The sequence below is a fragment of the Phalacrocorax carbo genome, chromosome 22 (genome assembly GCF_963921805.1).
Source record: "Phalacrocorax carbo chromosome 22, bPhaCar2.1, whole genome shotgun sequence".
NCBI classification, from domain to species: domain Eukaryota; kingdom Metazoa; phylum Chordata; class Aves; order Suliformes; family Phalacrocoracidae; genus Phalacrocorax; species Phalacrocorax carbo.
In genome coordinates this window covers 4,925,012-4,940,637 of record NC_087534.1, presented here as the reverse complement: position 1 = coordinate 4,940,637, position 15,626 = coordinate 4,925,012, and the positions used below count along the sequence as shown (strand labels likewise).

At 60.7% G+C, this 15,626-nt stretch overlaps 2 protein-coding genes across 2 annotated transcripts; both read right to left on the bottom strand.

The window, feature by feature from the left end:
• Positions 1-5,232: 5,232 nt before the first annotated feature.
• LOC135316774 (digestive cysteine proteinase 1-like) lies at positions 5,233-9,398 on the bottom strand. Its single transcript, XM_064471323.1, has 11 exons — positions 9,350-9,398; positions 8,756-8,815; positions 8,346-8,438; positions 8,010-8,182; positions 7,459-7,699; positions 6,793-6,994; positions 6,500-6,693; positions 6,285-6,376; positions 6,038-6,199; positions 5,619-5,808; positions 5,233-5,420 (listed from the first exon to the last, which is right to left on the bottom strand). Exons 1-11 carry the CDS (start codon positions 9,396-9,398, stop codon positions 5,233-5,235), a joined length of 1,644 nt encoding a protein of 547 aa, XP_064327393.1.
• Positions 9,399-11,097: 1,699 nt separating this feature from the next.
• Positions 11,098-15,626, bottom strand: LOC135316823 (digestive cysteine proteinase 2-like). Its single transcript, XM_064471613.1, has 10 exons — positions 15,518-15,626; positions 15,166-15,258; positions 14,884-15,056; positions 13,851-14,094; positions 13,583-13,778; positions 13,264-13,457; positions 12,640-12,731; positions 12,393-12,554; positions 11,582-11,771; positions 11,098-11,379 (listed from the first exon to the last, which is right to left on the bottom strand). Exons 1-10 carry the CDS (start codon positions 15,624-15,626, stop codon positions 11,192-11,194), a joined length of 1,641 nt encoding a protein of 546 aa, XP_064327683.1. The 3' UTR covers positions 11,098-11,191.

Here is a 15,626-nt window from a genome sequence, read left to right as displayed (position 1 = left end):
GAAGGGAGAATGAGGTAGGAGGTAGCGTCTGCAGTGAAAGGAAAACCTTCGCGTGAACTCGTTTCCCTCTTTGCTCCGACTCCGGCAGCTGCTGGCCTGCTGCTAGGGCAGCTGCTCATCCGCAAGTCCCAGGCACAGCCAAGACCGCGGTTTGCATGGGTGGATCCCCCTCTGGTTTGGGGCAGGCTCAGCATTGCAAATTGCAGCTTGCTGTGTTTACACCACAGCTTGGGTGCTGGAGTTTGCCGCTCCAGACGCCAGGAAGGTATTTTTCCCCGTTTCACTTCAGGTATGACATTGGACTCCCAGTCGCTGCAGCAAGGGCAAATCCTACGTTGCACACACACACACTGAATAATTGCTCTTCTTTGTTTTTTAATCAAGTAGTTGTCATTTTTTACAATGTGACATGGAACAGGTGCTGTGAGCTTACATATGTGCTGCCTGCCCGAACAAACGGGGGAGTGAAAGCATTTTGGAGTTAAAAGTTCACTCTGCAGAGCCAAGATCCAGCGAACAAAAGGCCGTATCTACTCAGAGTTGTGTTAATAAACCCACAGCAGTGAGATCTGGTCCCTTTTGTGCCTGTGTTGCCCGACATTCCTGCGTTCTTACACCCTGCTCTCTCTCTCTCTCAGGCCATCAGGGATACCTTGAAATCTTTGGGAAACTTCTTTCCTCACCTTTTTTTTTCTTTTACACCAGATGACAGAGTATTCCCAGTCTGAGCTTGTGCAAGTGGTGAAGCTGAAATATGAGATGCTCACTGCAGTGCTCAGTCTTTCCCAAGAAGGACCGGGGGAGTGTCTTGGGTTTTTAGTAAGGCTGCGTGGGTGTGCATATTAAACCGAAATTCTGCTGTGCTTGGCTACCTCGGGGACTAGTTATAATCACCGGGCAAATATGCTGTGTGTAGGAGAAATACTTAATTTCATGAAATTCGTTGCATTGTGCTGGATGCTAGATTGTGATTGGGAAATATCAGTCGGTGAAAGCAGAAGGCAGAGCTTGGCAGAGGTGGCGGATGGCTTTAAACAAACCCCTCCTCGCTGCTCAGGGGCTGCGATGCTCCGAGGAGAGGTTCTGGGGGAAATCGGGTGGAGGTGGAGGGCTGGGGCTGCCCAGCTTTCTGGGGTTTGACAGCGCACCTGGAAAACGTAAATGCCGCGAGCGATTTGTTACAAGAAATAAAACCTCCTAAAAGTCATGGGGTGGGGGGGGTTGCAAATCTCTCGAGCTGAAGGAGAAGGAACGATTTCGTTTCAGAATGTGAACAACAAACCTGCCAGAGCAGTCACGGTCGCCAAGGGAAAAAACATTTGGCTAAGGAAGAGCATTTGTAAAGCTGCTACCGAAGGAAATGTAATAAGAAACGTTTTAAAAGCCACTGCCTCGGTGATTTTCCAGGATAGTCTCGCTAGCGGTAAAGCAGTTTCTAGCTTTGCAGAGCTTGGAAGACCGCTCCGATCATGTTGGATGCAACCATTTGTATCCCCAAAAAGCTCCAGTTATCGTATTAGATAGCGAAAGCGAGATGGCCTCCCTCTGGATCACGGTCTTCGCCATCCTAAAACCTCGGGGCTCTGCAACACGTGTCTTCTCCCTCCATGAACCACCCAGCTCCCTCCTGACGTGGCTCTGGAGACCCAGACCCCCAGGAGCCCCTTCCCCAGGGCGTAGGAGTGGTGTTGGGAGCTTGTGATCAGCCCCCCCCGGGTTGTCTGGAGCGTTTGGGAGCCAAGAAGTTGCCAAAGCAAGTTTGATTCAGCTGCTCTTCTTTGACACCGTCTGTAGTTCTCTGTAAATCACTAACAGATAATATTTTCATATTCTGGCTCTCTCCGTGTCCCCTGCTTTCTGAATAATTACCTTGTTTTGTGTGAGCCGTAAGAGGTTTTCACAGATAATTCATCCAGCGCTGAAAGGGAGCCAGCTTTTGGGCTGGAGCACATTTTCTGGCCACCTGGCATTGCTGCACAGAGGTCTGCGCTGGAGCGCAGCTGCCTCCGGAGGGAAGTGCCGTATCCAGGACAGCCAAGGGCAGGGCGAAAAACCAAACCCAGCTGAAATCCCAGCCGCCCCTCCTCGGAGAATAATTTAGCTTGGCAAACGCAGCCCACCCCGAATTTCTGGATGTGTGGACAGATTGATCCCACAGATCTGGATGCTCTCACCCACAGAAAGGCCTTTTCACTGGAAACAAAACACCTCTTGGGAGCTGTTTGCGGCGGTGTGCTCTGTCTCGGCTCGCTCCCCGTGTCCTGGCTGGCGCTGGGCTGGAATGGGTGGGTCAGAGCCCAGCGCGGAGCTGGGATTGCCCCAAGGTTCCCATCCAGGTCCCAGGGGATGGGTTGCTCCGGGGTAGGCAGGAGGAGCGATCATCACTGTGCCAGCTTATCTTGGCGACTCCCAGAGCCAAGCCACCCAAGATGTTGGGTAATTGCTGGCATTACTGTGCTGAGGGGCTTCGATGAGACAGTCAGCCCTGGCCTAAAGCCTCCATCTCCCCGATGGAGAGCGCAATGTCCTTGTCTTTAATATGGACCAGGAGGGGCATCAGCATCTCCATCTTCACCATAGACAGAGACATTGTTGAGGTGAAAGTCATGGCTGGAGGCGCTCACCTGGGAGGTGATGACTTCGACAACCCGTTGGTGGGCATCGCCGTGGATGAATTCTTACAGAGCATCAGGCAGGATGGACGAGCTGTTTGGAGGCTCAGGAAAGCCTGCGAGGTGGGCAAACAGGCTCCCACCACCAGCTTGGACTGCCTCTGGGGGGATCGACGTGCCGGCAGACATTATACATGCCCAGTTTAAGCACCTGAGCACCAACCTCTTGCTTGGCAGCTGCCAAGAAGGGGCGGCTGAACAAGGAGGGGACCCTGAAGGTGGCAGAGGACCATGACAAATACTGAGTAGAGGACAGGGCATGGGTCTGGAAGCTGATCACCAGGGACTACCTCTGGTCCTGTGCTTTCAGCGTGAAGCTGACCTCTGGAGACATCTTGAACTACTTCACCCTGCAGACCAAGAAGAAGACGGGATTCTTGGGGGGACATATAGGAGGTGGGTGTGAAATCCTCTCAGCTTTCACTGTCTGGGCAGTGCTGTCTCCCTGTAAAGCACCAGCCTCAGCTGATATTTTGCCATCAAGGTATCGAATTTGGGGAGTTTCCTGCATAGCTGGCAGGCTGGAAATGCAGGCTGCACAGGCAGCATGCATCTTCCAAAGGAAACCTTAAATGCATACCTTTAGGCCAACTTTGCTTTCAACAAAAAGCAAGGTTCAGGGTGTTTGTTCTTTGCTACACTCTGCAAAACCTGGAGCAACTCCGAGGTTTGGATGTCAAGGGAAATCTGGAGGTCGCAGCTCGCTCGGGCTGGCAGCCAGAACCCAAGGCTGGCTCTGGAAACAGCAAACCTCTCTTCAGGTATGTCCTTTCTTATTTTCTCCTTTTTCAAATATAACAAATGGATCTTTTTAAAGTTCCTTAACTACCCACGCTCAGAACTGCTATCCCTAATGCCACAAATGCAAAATTTCAGGCTCCTGCTAAATGCTTCCTGGGGGTGCAAAACCTCCAGCTCTCGAAGCCACCTGCGTGTTCAGCAGCAAATTCAGAACATCACCTATGCAAAGGGAGCCTGAAAGTCACGGTTCCCTGAAAGTCAAAGCATGTTTTATTGACTGCAGTCAAGAGAATCAAAGATCTGGAGACCTGGACTCCCACAGAATAAACCACATTATTCCTGCGCAGTGATCGGTTCTCTCCCAGACATGAATTCGAGTCAGCACCCCTGCTGAGAATGATTAAAGACCACTTCAGAAATCAGTGCAGCGAATTGTAAAATAAGCAGGTGAACAAGTGAAAGAAAACAAGCAAATATTATGACCTGCCACCCTCAATTGGGAGCAATCACGTCGCTGGAAGGAAGCACTGCTCCCTGGGTGCTGCCGGCGGGCGCTTGCAGCGAGGAAGCGCAGTGGCTGACCCTGGCCGTTTGCTATTACAAAATAAGGGTGTAGCCGTGGGGGATGTTGCTTCTCAATTACCAGAAACCCATTTTGGGGGAAGGTGCAGCCTGTGCACACACTGATATAAGCCAGGGATGACTTTTCCCCTTTTGTAGGCTCCCCTCCCCCAGCTGCCTGGCTTCTAACTGGGCTCTCAAATTGGGAAGGCAGAGCCTGGCACTGCCAACAGCTCTCACCTGGGAGCTCTGGGCTGCCCGCCCAAGCTGCATCCCCCCGGGTGGATGTGAGCAGCGCATCAGAGCCCCAAGAATGAACCTTCACACCGTGCTGATATCCAGCCTGGACACCCCAAGAGCCGCACCGGCCTCGCCAACCCCTCAGCTCTCAGTCAGGTTTCCCCATGGCTGTGCAGTTTTGGGGTAAAGCACTGAAGCAAGGGGAGATGAAAGGAGCACGGCAGCTCTGGGGTGGCAGCTCTGAGCCCGGCTGCTCCCCAGGAGGTTGCGCAAAACCCCTCTGAAGTGTCCTGGATGAAATGAGCTGGGCCTCCTTTGGGTCTGTTTGGGTTCCCTCCATCCCAAGGGGTGCTGGCAGCGGCATGGAAACCCCCCAGGTGGGTGGGGTAACTGGGCCACCAAGCACTGACTCAACGCAGGAGCCTGGAGAGAGGCTGAGCAGAGGACCCAGGTGTCCCAGGAGGCACCAGGTGCTGGGGATCACTCTCTCTGGTGGGGGGCAGTTCCCTTGTTCCCAGCATGATGCTGGTCACCAGGATGGGGCAGAGTCTGGTTGGGAACAGGAGGGCCCTGAGCCCAGCCCAGCTTCCGAGAGTGGATTCAGGGCCCCTTCTGCTGCTGGGGACTGGGATGCCAGCTTTACTGGGGGTGGCACTGAAAACTCTGGGGTTACGGCACACGCAGCCCAAACAGGGGTGAGCCTGGGCTGAGCACTGGGCAAAACTCATCACACAGGGCTGCAGAATGCAGTCACAGCAAGGGCCGTGGTTGGTGGGGGATAGGCTGGGGCTGGCAGAAGACATCCCAGCATGACAGACAGGATCACTTCTACAGGCTTTTATTGCCAAAACAGTAAATACCTCCCCAGAAGGCTGGGAGCATCCTCCACCCTCCTGGCTGCACTGCCCCCCTCTGCCCCACAACCCCCTCCCGGGGCCCCGCATCCCTCTGCCAGCCCCCCATCCATCTGGAGCTGCCCAGGGGGACATGGAGGGGACAGGGCACGTGCAGTGTTCCATCAGGCCAGGATGGGGAAGGAGGCAGCGGTAGCCACGCCGCAGTTGTTGTCTTTCATGGCCATGAGGATGTAGCCGTCGTTACCCCAATACGTGGACCAGGAGTTCTTGATGAGCCAGTAGCTCTTGCCGTGCAGGACCCCGTAGCCCACGGCCAGCACCGCGTGGTCCAGCGCCGACGTCTCATTTCCTGGCCGGGAGGAGAGAAGAAAATGGAGACATCTCAGTCCCCGTCCTCTGGAGCTGGAGGTCGTTCCCAATGCAGCGAGTGGCCCCGTATCCCTTGGGCAGGAGCTTACCGGGGAGGTAAATCCCACCCTGCAAATATTTTTGCCTGTCTCAGCCCCAGTGAGCAGGACACAGAGCCTCCTGCGTCGACTGGACTCACCGCAGTGGGGCTCCTCGTAGACACCGTTGGCGTAGAAGGCGAAGGATTTGTGCGAGGCGTCGATGTTGACGGCCACGGGGCCGTGCTTGACCAGCGCAGCCTTCAGCGCCGTGGTGCTGCCCGGCTCCACGCTGGCGTAGCCGGCGAGTTGAGCCACCATCTCCGACTGGTTGCAGTGGCAGTAGCCATTCTGGGGGGGGAGGCTGAGGTGGCACTGGAGTCCCAGGGCAGGTGGGGGGGGTCCAACCCACCCCAGTGAGGGGGAAGGAGGGAGGGGGGCAACTCGGATGGAGCTTCCGTAAACAAACGTAAAGCCTCTGTCTGCTGCCAAAGGGCTGATGGCTGATTTGGGAGAGCCTGGGGGGAAGGATTGGGGAGGGGGTGGCACTGCACCCCCCCGATGGTGCTGCCACCCTCACCTGCCCCAGGTAGGGCCCATAGGACTCGGTGCTGGCGATGCCGCCGTGTTTCATGATCCACTCGTAGGCTCGCCACTCCTCGCCCCCATCGCACGCCTGGTTCCCGAAGCCCCAGGAGCAGTCGATGAGGACTTGTTGGGACAGGGGGGTCAGCACGCCGGTCTGTGGGGGGCACACGCTGCAGGGATGGAGCCAGGCATCATCCAGGCTCCCTGGCCATCCCTGTGGGGCACGGCCCCCCTCTCACCTTAAGGAAGAGGGCACCCTCCATCGCGCCTGTCGTAGCAAAGCTCCAGCAGGACCCACAGATGGCCTGGTCCTTCACGGGGGTCACAGCGCCTGGGGGCAGCAGGATGGGGACACGTTTATTGGGGCAGCGGAGGATGCTGGCTGTCCCCACGCAAACCCCAGCTGCGGGCACACTCCGGGCTTGCATGCTGGTGGCACCGGCTCCCTCCTCACCATACAGCCGCCAGTCGAGGCTCTCGGGCAGCACGAGGCCGGCGTAGAGCTCGGTGGGGAAGGGCTGCCCGTTGTTGGGGACCCCGCTCCGGCGGCGGCCCCGCAGGGCGGCCAGCTCCTGGGGCGTGCGGTCGGCCAGGTGGTTCAGCGCCAGCGTGTAGGAGAGCGCGGCGCGGTTCCTCGAGCGCACGAACCTGCGGCAGAGCAGAGATGCTGTGAGAGGGGAGCTGGGGACAGCATTGGCCACCCCATCCCTGAGCCCCCCCCCAGCCCATCCCCTTGGCATCCCATACCGCATGTTATGGATGAAGGTGCGCTTGCGATGCTCGTGCTCCGCCTCGCTGCCGTAGCTCTTCCCGAACCGCTCCTTGTAGCGGTGGAAGAGGCGGTGGTGGAAGTCGTCTGTCTCTGGTGCCCTCCCCACAAACTCCTGCATGGGGTTGGCCACGATGCGGTGCTCGGGGCCTGCCGCGGGCCACTGCTCGCACTGCACCCCTGCCACGGGCACAGATGGCAGCTGATGCCTCCCCAGCGGGGACGGGCTCTCCCGGCCCCCCAGCTGGGATGCACGGCACAGTCACCCCCAAAACCATTGGGGCTGTCCATCCCATATAGACATGTGCATGGAGCGGGGATCTGCACCCACCCCTGCTTCCAGAGCCGGCTTCCGAGCCCCAACCATCCCACCCAGCACCCTGCGCTGCTGCACAGAGGAGTCAGCACCAGGAACGCACCCGCATCGCCCAAGCTATCAACATGAATTACATTTCTTCCCTGCATTTTTCCCAGACAAACCAATTCACCCAAATTACCAGGCTCTTGGACAAAAAAAAAACAAACAACAAAACAAAAAGAACAACCAAAATCCCCAAAACCAAATAAAAAAGGTGGAAGGGGTGCTGCATTTTGGTGACAGCACCGGCCACAGGCTGGGCTCTGGGGCAGCCGGGGACACTCACCCTCGGGGAGACGGAAGACGCTGGGAGGGAAGCGGTGGCTGAAGGAGGAGTAGTCGATCTCGTACTTGTCGTAGTGGGAGCCCAGGAGGCTGTTGAAGCCGTGCACCTCGTAGTGCAGGGGCACGGGGCCATGGGCAGAGCTGCCCACCCACAACGTGTAGACGTTCTTCTTGTGGCCCCAGTAGGAGACGTTCTGCCAGACGGCGCAGCGCTGCCCGCGGAATCGCTCCTCCCGCACCCGCTGGGCGCAGCACGCGCGTCAGGGAGCGGGGCGCGACGCCGGCTCCGGCACCGCGCTCCTGGTGAGCCGGGGCGTCCTGCAGTGATGGCGCGCCACCCCTGCAGCCATCCTGCATCGTGCCAAGCTAGATGCAACCCCTCCACCCCCATCACCCACGGCCGCATCCAACACTGCATTTACCCATTCCCAGCCAGGGAGGCCTGCTCTGCCCTCGCATGGAGGTAGCCGTCAGACACCCCGTACCCATGGCAGTCCCTTATCCCCTCCCCTGCCCCATCCCGCATCCTGGGGGACCATGCCTGGAGCTCACCTTGAAGTTCTCCAGGCTGGGGAAGACACTCTGTGGGGCGATGAGGTCCCCGTCAGTGCCGTTGATACGGAAGCACTTGCGGACGTTGACCTCCGTCTCTGTGGTCTCAGGAGTCACCTTGAAGCTGGCGCCGAAGGGCTCGATGGAGCCGAACTGGTAGGTGATCACTTGGCCTGGGGATGGGCACAGCTCTAAGGTCAAGCCAAGTCCCCAGGTGAAGGGGGCACCCCTGGCACGGTGATGGGTCCCAGGGCTTTGCTGGGGCACCCGAAGGTCCTGGGGCAGATGGAGGGGGATGGTGAGGGGTCAGGGGGATGGACCCCTTTCTGCACCCACCACCGTAGTACTCGATGCGGCTCTTCCCTCCGGTGAGGTTGTACCAGGCTTCAAAGGGCTCCCTGATCTCTGCGTAGGGCAGGCTGATGACTCCTGCAGGCACAGAGGGGTTGGGCTTGGGGGGCTGAACCCTGGGGACATCCCCCGTCCCCCTGCCCCGAGCCTGCAGCCGGGCGGGGAGCACAGAGAAGGCAGGCAGCGCCCTGCGGCCCCGCGGCATCACCCCCTGCTCCCACCCATGGCCACCGCTGGCAGCTCCCCATGGCAGCGCTATGCCTCATCCCCCGGGTTTTGTGGGGGAACTGGAGCCTCCTCAGCTCAGGCACATTGGGTGGGAGCCGGTGCAGGACCCCCTTGGGCAGTACAGCGGTGGCACCGTCCCAGCGGGGTGCCCCGTCCCTGAGTGGTACCTCTGACATGGTAGATGTCCCCAAATGTGGGTGTCTCCAGATGAGCCTTGCACTCTGCTCCTGGAAGAAAAACAAAAGCAAACACAAACCCTTTTACACTGCTGATTACCCACCTTTCTGTGGCGGGGACACAGCGATGCTGGTCCCTGGCTTCCTGTCCCCTGGGAGGGGGGTCAGACCCAGGGGAGCCCATATGAGGAGCAGGGCTGGGAGGGCTCCCACCTGCCTGGGCAGGGCAGGGACTGGGGGTCCCCAAACTGGGGGTCCCCACTCCTCTGCCAGCCCTCTTGCTGACTCAGAGCCCCCATGCACATCTCCACTCTCCCTGGGGTGCAGCCAGCTCAGGGGTACCCCAAAGACCCCATGCACACCCCAGGGTGTGAGGCAACCATAGGCACCCCTGTATGCCACACGCAGAGCGTGCCCACTGCCCCAGGCGTGGGGACAGGGACAGAGCCACCCCCGCCCAGGGCGAGGGCCCCACAGCACCCCAGGACCACCCCAGTGCCCAGGCTAAGGGGCATGATGCCATCACCCCACAATAGGGGCATGGCATCCATCCCCACCTCAAGCTCAGCCAGGGTGGGTGCTCACCCAGCAGCACGGCAGCCCCCAGCACCAGCAGCCACCCCAGCCCCTCCATCCTGCGCACCCCAGCCCACACTGCTGCCCTGCACCCACGGGTGGCTTAAATACTGCTGGGGGGCGGGCAGGGAGCTGCCGGCAGCCAACGGGCAAAGCCCCATCCTTCACTCGGCTGGGGCGAGACCAAGGGGGAGGCGTGACTTTACGTTGCCCCCCTGCCCCACCGTGGGCACCCATGAGTGCCTTTCCTACCCACAGCAGGGTGGATGCCGATGGGGTGTGCTTGCAGGGCTCAGGGTGGGGAGAGCAGGGTGGGACCCAGGCCCCCGTGCGCACAAGTGCGCCATGGCAGGGCTATCCCCTGGGGCCATGGATTGGGGGCTTGGTGGGTGCTGGGGGTCTCCCTGTGCTCCCACCCACCCCGTGGGGCAGTTTGCAGCCAGGCTTTGCTGCATGCAGTGCGCTGCGAGCAGGGGGAGCATTTGCAAAACCCTGGGGCAAGAAGGTGCTGTGAGACCCTGCCAGGCACCCCAAAGCCCCTCTGGGTGCCCCCTGCCCTCCTGGGACAAGAGCCAAGGTGTCCCCACCGAAGGCAGCACTGGGAGTCGTGCGGAGCTGGGGGCCATTTGTATCCCTGCATCCTTCCAGATATAGCTCAGGACAAGCCCCGGACTGCTATTAGGGTGTTTTAATTGGAAAAAGGGGAAAGATGCAGATCAAATGTCAGGAGCTACATGGAAAAACAGACCCGGGGAGGAGAGCAGCACTGTCACTGTGGCAGAGTGGCCTTCACCCCTCCTGCTTGCTGTGTGTCTAGCTGGCCCCAGCCCAAGGTGACAGCGAGCGCCTGTGCAGCCGCCCAAGCCCAAAACAAAGCCGATAAGGGCTCAGCATGGGCAGGCTGCACATGCCATGTGGGATGAGTTGGGCCGGATTCGGCTGCGCCCCTGGGTGCAGGGCTGGGCTGATGCACCCCGTGCTGCAGCACCTCCCCAGGGACCACCGCCGCTGCCATCGTAGCACACGGGTGTGGAGGTGCATCCTGCCCCAAAGATGTACCAACAAAGAAGGGAGACCACCAGGATCAGGGCAGAGAGACCTTCCCAGCCTGGTTGCAGGGTCCTCATGCACCAACCCCCCTCTTCCAGGAGGACTCAAGTCCAAACTAGGAGCATCCAGGTGGGCCATGGTCACAGTGTGAAGTGCCTTTCCCTGGAGGGGAGCAGCCTTGTGGGGTGAAGGGGAGCCTGGCTCATGGCATTGGCAAACACCACTGGTGACATCCCCACCTGTAGCCACAACAGGGACCAGGGCAGCAGGGCAGAGGGTGGATGCCTTCCCCCCTCCCCAAACACCCCACACCAGAAATTTCTTGTCTCAGCAGAAATCCCTGGGGTTGTTTTTGCTCCACCTTGAGAGATAGGGCTGGAAGACCTGCTCCCCTCACCCTGGATGTCTGGGACTGTCTACAAGAGCCAGCTGGCTCTACCAGGCGGGCACCATCCCCTCCCCAGGAGGCCCCTGTAGTCCCACAGGACAAAGAAAACAAGCCTGGGGACAGGGACCTGTGCAGGGGACAGAGCCACACGCTGGGGGCATTGGGTCTGCAAAGGGGGCAGAGCTGGTGGGCAGCCATTGAATCCTTCCTGTAGAAGCAAACCAGTATTTTTCCAGGGTCTTTATTGGCAAGCCCACATCTGGGTGGGCATCCAGCCCCTTGTCCAGCACCCCATGGCCCTGTCCCACCGTGTCCCCAGCTTCCTCCTGCATGATGTGTCACACCAAAGGGGCTGATCCAGGGATGGGTGCCGAGAGCATCGCCGAGGGCTGTCCCCACAGAGCTGAGCTGGCTCAGGCCAGGATGGGGTAGGTGGCTTCAGTGGCCACGCCGCAGTTGTTGTCCTTCATGGCCATGAGGATGTAGCCGTCATTACCCCAGTACGTGGACCAGGAGTTCTTGATGAGCCAGTAGGTCTCTCCCTGCAGGACCCCGTAGCCCACGGCCAGCACCGCGTGGTCCAGTGTTCCTGGCTTGTTCTCTGCAGGGGATGACACAGGACATGGCTCGCCTGGAGGGCATCCCTGATCCCAGGGCTGCCAGCAGCACTGGGGAGGGCTGCAGGACCAGTTCCCTCTTCTACCTCTTCCCAAGATGCTCAACAATGGGAAGGGGATCCTGGGTGTCCTGGCATCTCCCTGGGCACCCAGGTCCCCCTGCGCCCCATATGCCACCCAACTCACCGCACTTGGGCTCATAGTAGATGCCATTGGAGTAGAAGGAGAAGGTCCTGTGCGAGGCGTCGATGCTGACAGCCACGGGGCCGTGCTTGTAGATGGCAGCTTTGACTGCTGTTATATTGCCCGAGGTGATGTTGACGTAGCCCGTGATCTTGGCCAGCATCTCAGACTGATTGTAGTGGCACAAGCCATTCTGTAGCACCCGAGGGGGAGACACCCTGTGTCATCAGGAGCCCCCAGGTCTCCTCGCTGGGACCCTGCCCACCCTGGCTGCCTCCATGCAGCTCTGCTCTGATGCACGTAGTGACCTGGGCCTCGAGCTGTGGCAGCATCCCAGTTCTGACCCCTCTGTCCTCCACTGCCCACCATGGTGGGGACATTTTCCCAGTTGCTGCAGGGACATGGCGTTGCCCACGTGCGACATGGGGAGCTGCCTCTGCACCAAAGCCCTGGGCGGGGGCTGTTGCCTGTGTCTTGCAGCCGCGTCCCCATCCCTGGGCAGCCCTGCTCCATCCCTGCGCCCCAGGGTGTGGAGGGACCTGTGGTACCACCCATGGGTGGAGGAGCCTTGTCCCTGTTTTGCAAGAGGAGAAACTGAGGCATGCAGTGATGAAACTACTCGGCTGAGCCCTGGGGCTTGGCTTTGGACTGTGCTTTGAACTGCAGGGACCCTGGTGCTTTAGGTGACATTCCCATCTCCAGAGCCCATTAGCACTTCTGACCCATCCTGATCAGCCCTAATGTTGCTTTAAAGCCCCCAGGGGCACATCCAGAGGCCTGGGGGACCTCAGCAGGGACACGGGGCCACCCTCACCTGCCCCAGGTAAGTGCCGTAGGACTCGGTGCTGGCGATGCCGCCGTGTTTCATGATCCACTCGTAGGCTCGCCACTCCTCGCCCCCATCGCAGGCGTAGTTCCCGAAGCCCCAGGAGCAGTCGATGAGGACTTGTTGGGACAGGGGGGTCAGCACGCCGGTCTGTGGGGGGCACACGCTGCAGGGATGGAGCCGGGCATCACCCAGGCTCCCTGGCCATCCCTGTGGGGCACGGCCCCCCTCTCACCTTAAGGAAGAGGGCACCCTCCATCGCGCCTGTCGTGGCAAAGCTCCAGCAGGACCCACAGACAGCCTGGTCCTTCACGGGGGTCACAGCACCTGGGGGCAGCAGGGTGGGGGGTGAGAGGCGGGGGTGGCACCGGAGGATGAAGGCAGGTGGAAGGGAACTGGGGCAGGAGCTCAGGACTCACTGTGCTCCCAGAGGCAGCGCAGCCAGGGCTTGGTGCTAATCGGGGCAGGGGGGTGTGAATGCCCCAGCAAACCTGTAGGAGCCCTGCCCATGGGCTGGGGCAAGCTCTGGGGGTGTCGCTCCCAGCTGATGGGGACATGGGGGAAGCCAGATGTGGCTTCTGATGGCACATCTATCCCTGGGGCACCAGACTGAACGAGGGGCAAGTGCTGGCCGAGCTGCCTTTTGCCAGTTTGGCCCTGCTTCGATCTTCCAGTTGCTGAGCGGACTGGGGGCTACGGGGAGATGTGGGTCCCAAGGGACAGCGCAGCCCCACGGGTGATGGGCAGTGGGGCGGCACGGCTGGACTTTGTGCTGGCCCGGATGAGGAGCACCCACACCCTCCGCATCACAGCCTCCCACCACCATGCAGCACCCCACCATCGAGACCCCGGCACCTACCGTACATGCGCCAGTCGAGGCTCTCGGGCAGGATGAGGCCGGCGTAGAGCTCGGTGGGGAAGGGCTGCCCGTTGTTGGGGACCCCGCTCCGGCGGCGGCCCCGCAGGGCGGCCAGCTCCTGGGGCGTGCGGTCGGCCAGGTGGTTCAGCGCCAGCGTGTAGGAGAGCGCGGCGCGGTTCCTCGAGTGCACGAACCTGCCGCCGTGGCGGGAACGGCGTCAGCCAGCGCCGACGCTGCCTCCCACCGCAGCAGCAGTGCAACCTCCTGGGGGATGGCGAGCACCCCCCAGAGGGGTCGGCATCCCCCCAGCTGCCTGTACCTCATGTTGTGCACGAAGACACTCTGCCTGTGCTCCAGCTCCCGTGCGGAGCTGTACTGCCGCCCCAACCGCCTGCGGTAGTGGTGGAAGACCTCGTGGGCCCAGGGCTGGTGCTGTCCCACCAGGTCCTCCATAGGGTTCACCAGCACCCGGTGCTCCGCCGCGCTCCCCGGCAGGACCCCACACTTCTTTGTCTCTGGGGAGCAAGGAGGGGATGCCATCAGCCCGAGCTCCACGGACAGGACGGGGGGGGCCCAACCTGGCTCACCGTTGATGGGGAGGTCGAAGATGGAGGCAGGGAAACTGTTGTCAAAGTCGGTGTAGTCGATCTCATACTTGTCGTAGTGGGAGCCCAGCAGGCTGTTGTAGCCCCGCATCTCGTAGTGGACAGGGGCCACCCCGCAGCTGGAGTTGGTCACCCACAGGGTGTAGACGTTCTTCTTCTGCGCCCAGCGGGTGACGTTCTGCCAGACAGCGCAGTACCGGCCGCGGTAGTACTCCTCCCGCAGAAACTGGGGAGACATGGCGTTAGGGAGGGGGGCTCTGGGTGGGGACCCCACGTCACCCCCTGCATCACTCCTTCCCACCCAGCGCCTTTGTGGGAGCCCGTTGCTCCCGGTGTACGTACAGCGCCTTGCACCCAGCTGACACCGGGCTCTCGGGCTGGATCCAGCGGCTACATGGCCATTAGCACACAGCCACACGTGGGGTGGAAAGTGGGGCAAGGATTTGGGGTGCAACACAGGACAGACCCCCCCTGCCCAGCTCAGCAGTGCCCTCAGGACACTCCACTGTGCACCATGCCATATGTGCACCCATAGCTGGGGAGCCTGGCTGCATCCCCGCTCCAAAAGGCTCTGGGTTTTTCCTGCATGTTTCCAAGCTCTCGCCCTGTGGGCACGTGTCCGGCTCGGTGTCTGGCTTGGTGACAGCTTGGTGTCCCCGCCACTCATGTGCTGCACCCCTCCTGCTGCGCCCAGCCCTGCCAGAGGCTGGGGCCGGCGGGAGCTGAGCCGCCGTGCAGCAACTTGCCCAAGCCATCCCAAAACACCAGCGTTCATGTGGGCTGCGACACGTCCCAACACGGCTGCCAGGGTTGGGAAAGGAGCCGGGAGTCCGGCCCTGATCCGGGTGGAGAAATGACCCTCCCTGTGCCCCAGGGTGCGGGGGCACGTCCTGGCCTGTCCCAGCACCCTGCACCCCCTGGGGTGGAGGGGAGCATCTCCAGCTGCCCAGCACCCCCTCCCAGGGCCTGAAGGTGCTCTGAGCAGCGGGTCGGATCCAGGCTCCGGCTCCCTCACCTTGAAGCCATGAGTGCTGGGGAAGACGCTCTGAGCCCTGACCACGTCCTCCTTGGAGCCGGGCAGCTGGAAGCATTTCCTGGTGTTCACCTCCTTCTCGGTGGTCTCTGGCGTGATCTTGTAGCGCATCCCGTAGGGTTTCACTGCTGCCAGCTGGTAGGTTATCACCTGCCCTGTGCCAGTGGGAAGGGGAAACTGGGGCACGGTGGTCCTGCCCGCACCCTCCCTTTGCACAGGGATGGGACCGGTGCGGGATGGGCACAGCCCGGAGCAGGTGCTCACCGCCGTAATACTGGATCCGGCTCTTGTTTCCTGTCAGGTTGTACCAGGCTTCGAAGGGCTCCTCGATCTCAGCGTAGGGCAGGTTAATGATACCTGCAGGGCCCCCGGCGCAGGACACGGGTCAGCCCTGAGGCCTCAGCACCCCAACATGCCTCCCTGAGCCCCCCAGCACCCACAGAGCATGCAGACCCGCAGCCAACCAAGCTGCTGTCCCCATGGGTGCTGAGGCAGGGAGAGGCACCCGGCTGTGGGAAGCTGCCCCAGTTTGGCACAGGGATGGCCTGGTCCTGCCCGGTGCTGAGCATCTGCTGCTCCCCCCCTCGTGGCAAAGGGCACCGCAGGGTCCCGTTACCTCGGACGTGGTAGATGGAGCCGAAATAAGGGGGTCGGTGGGAGAGCCCATAGTTCTGTCCTGAAATGCAGAGAGGGGTAGGGGTGAGTGGGGGGCTGTCCCCTGCCAT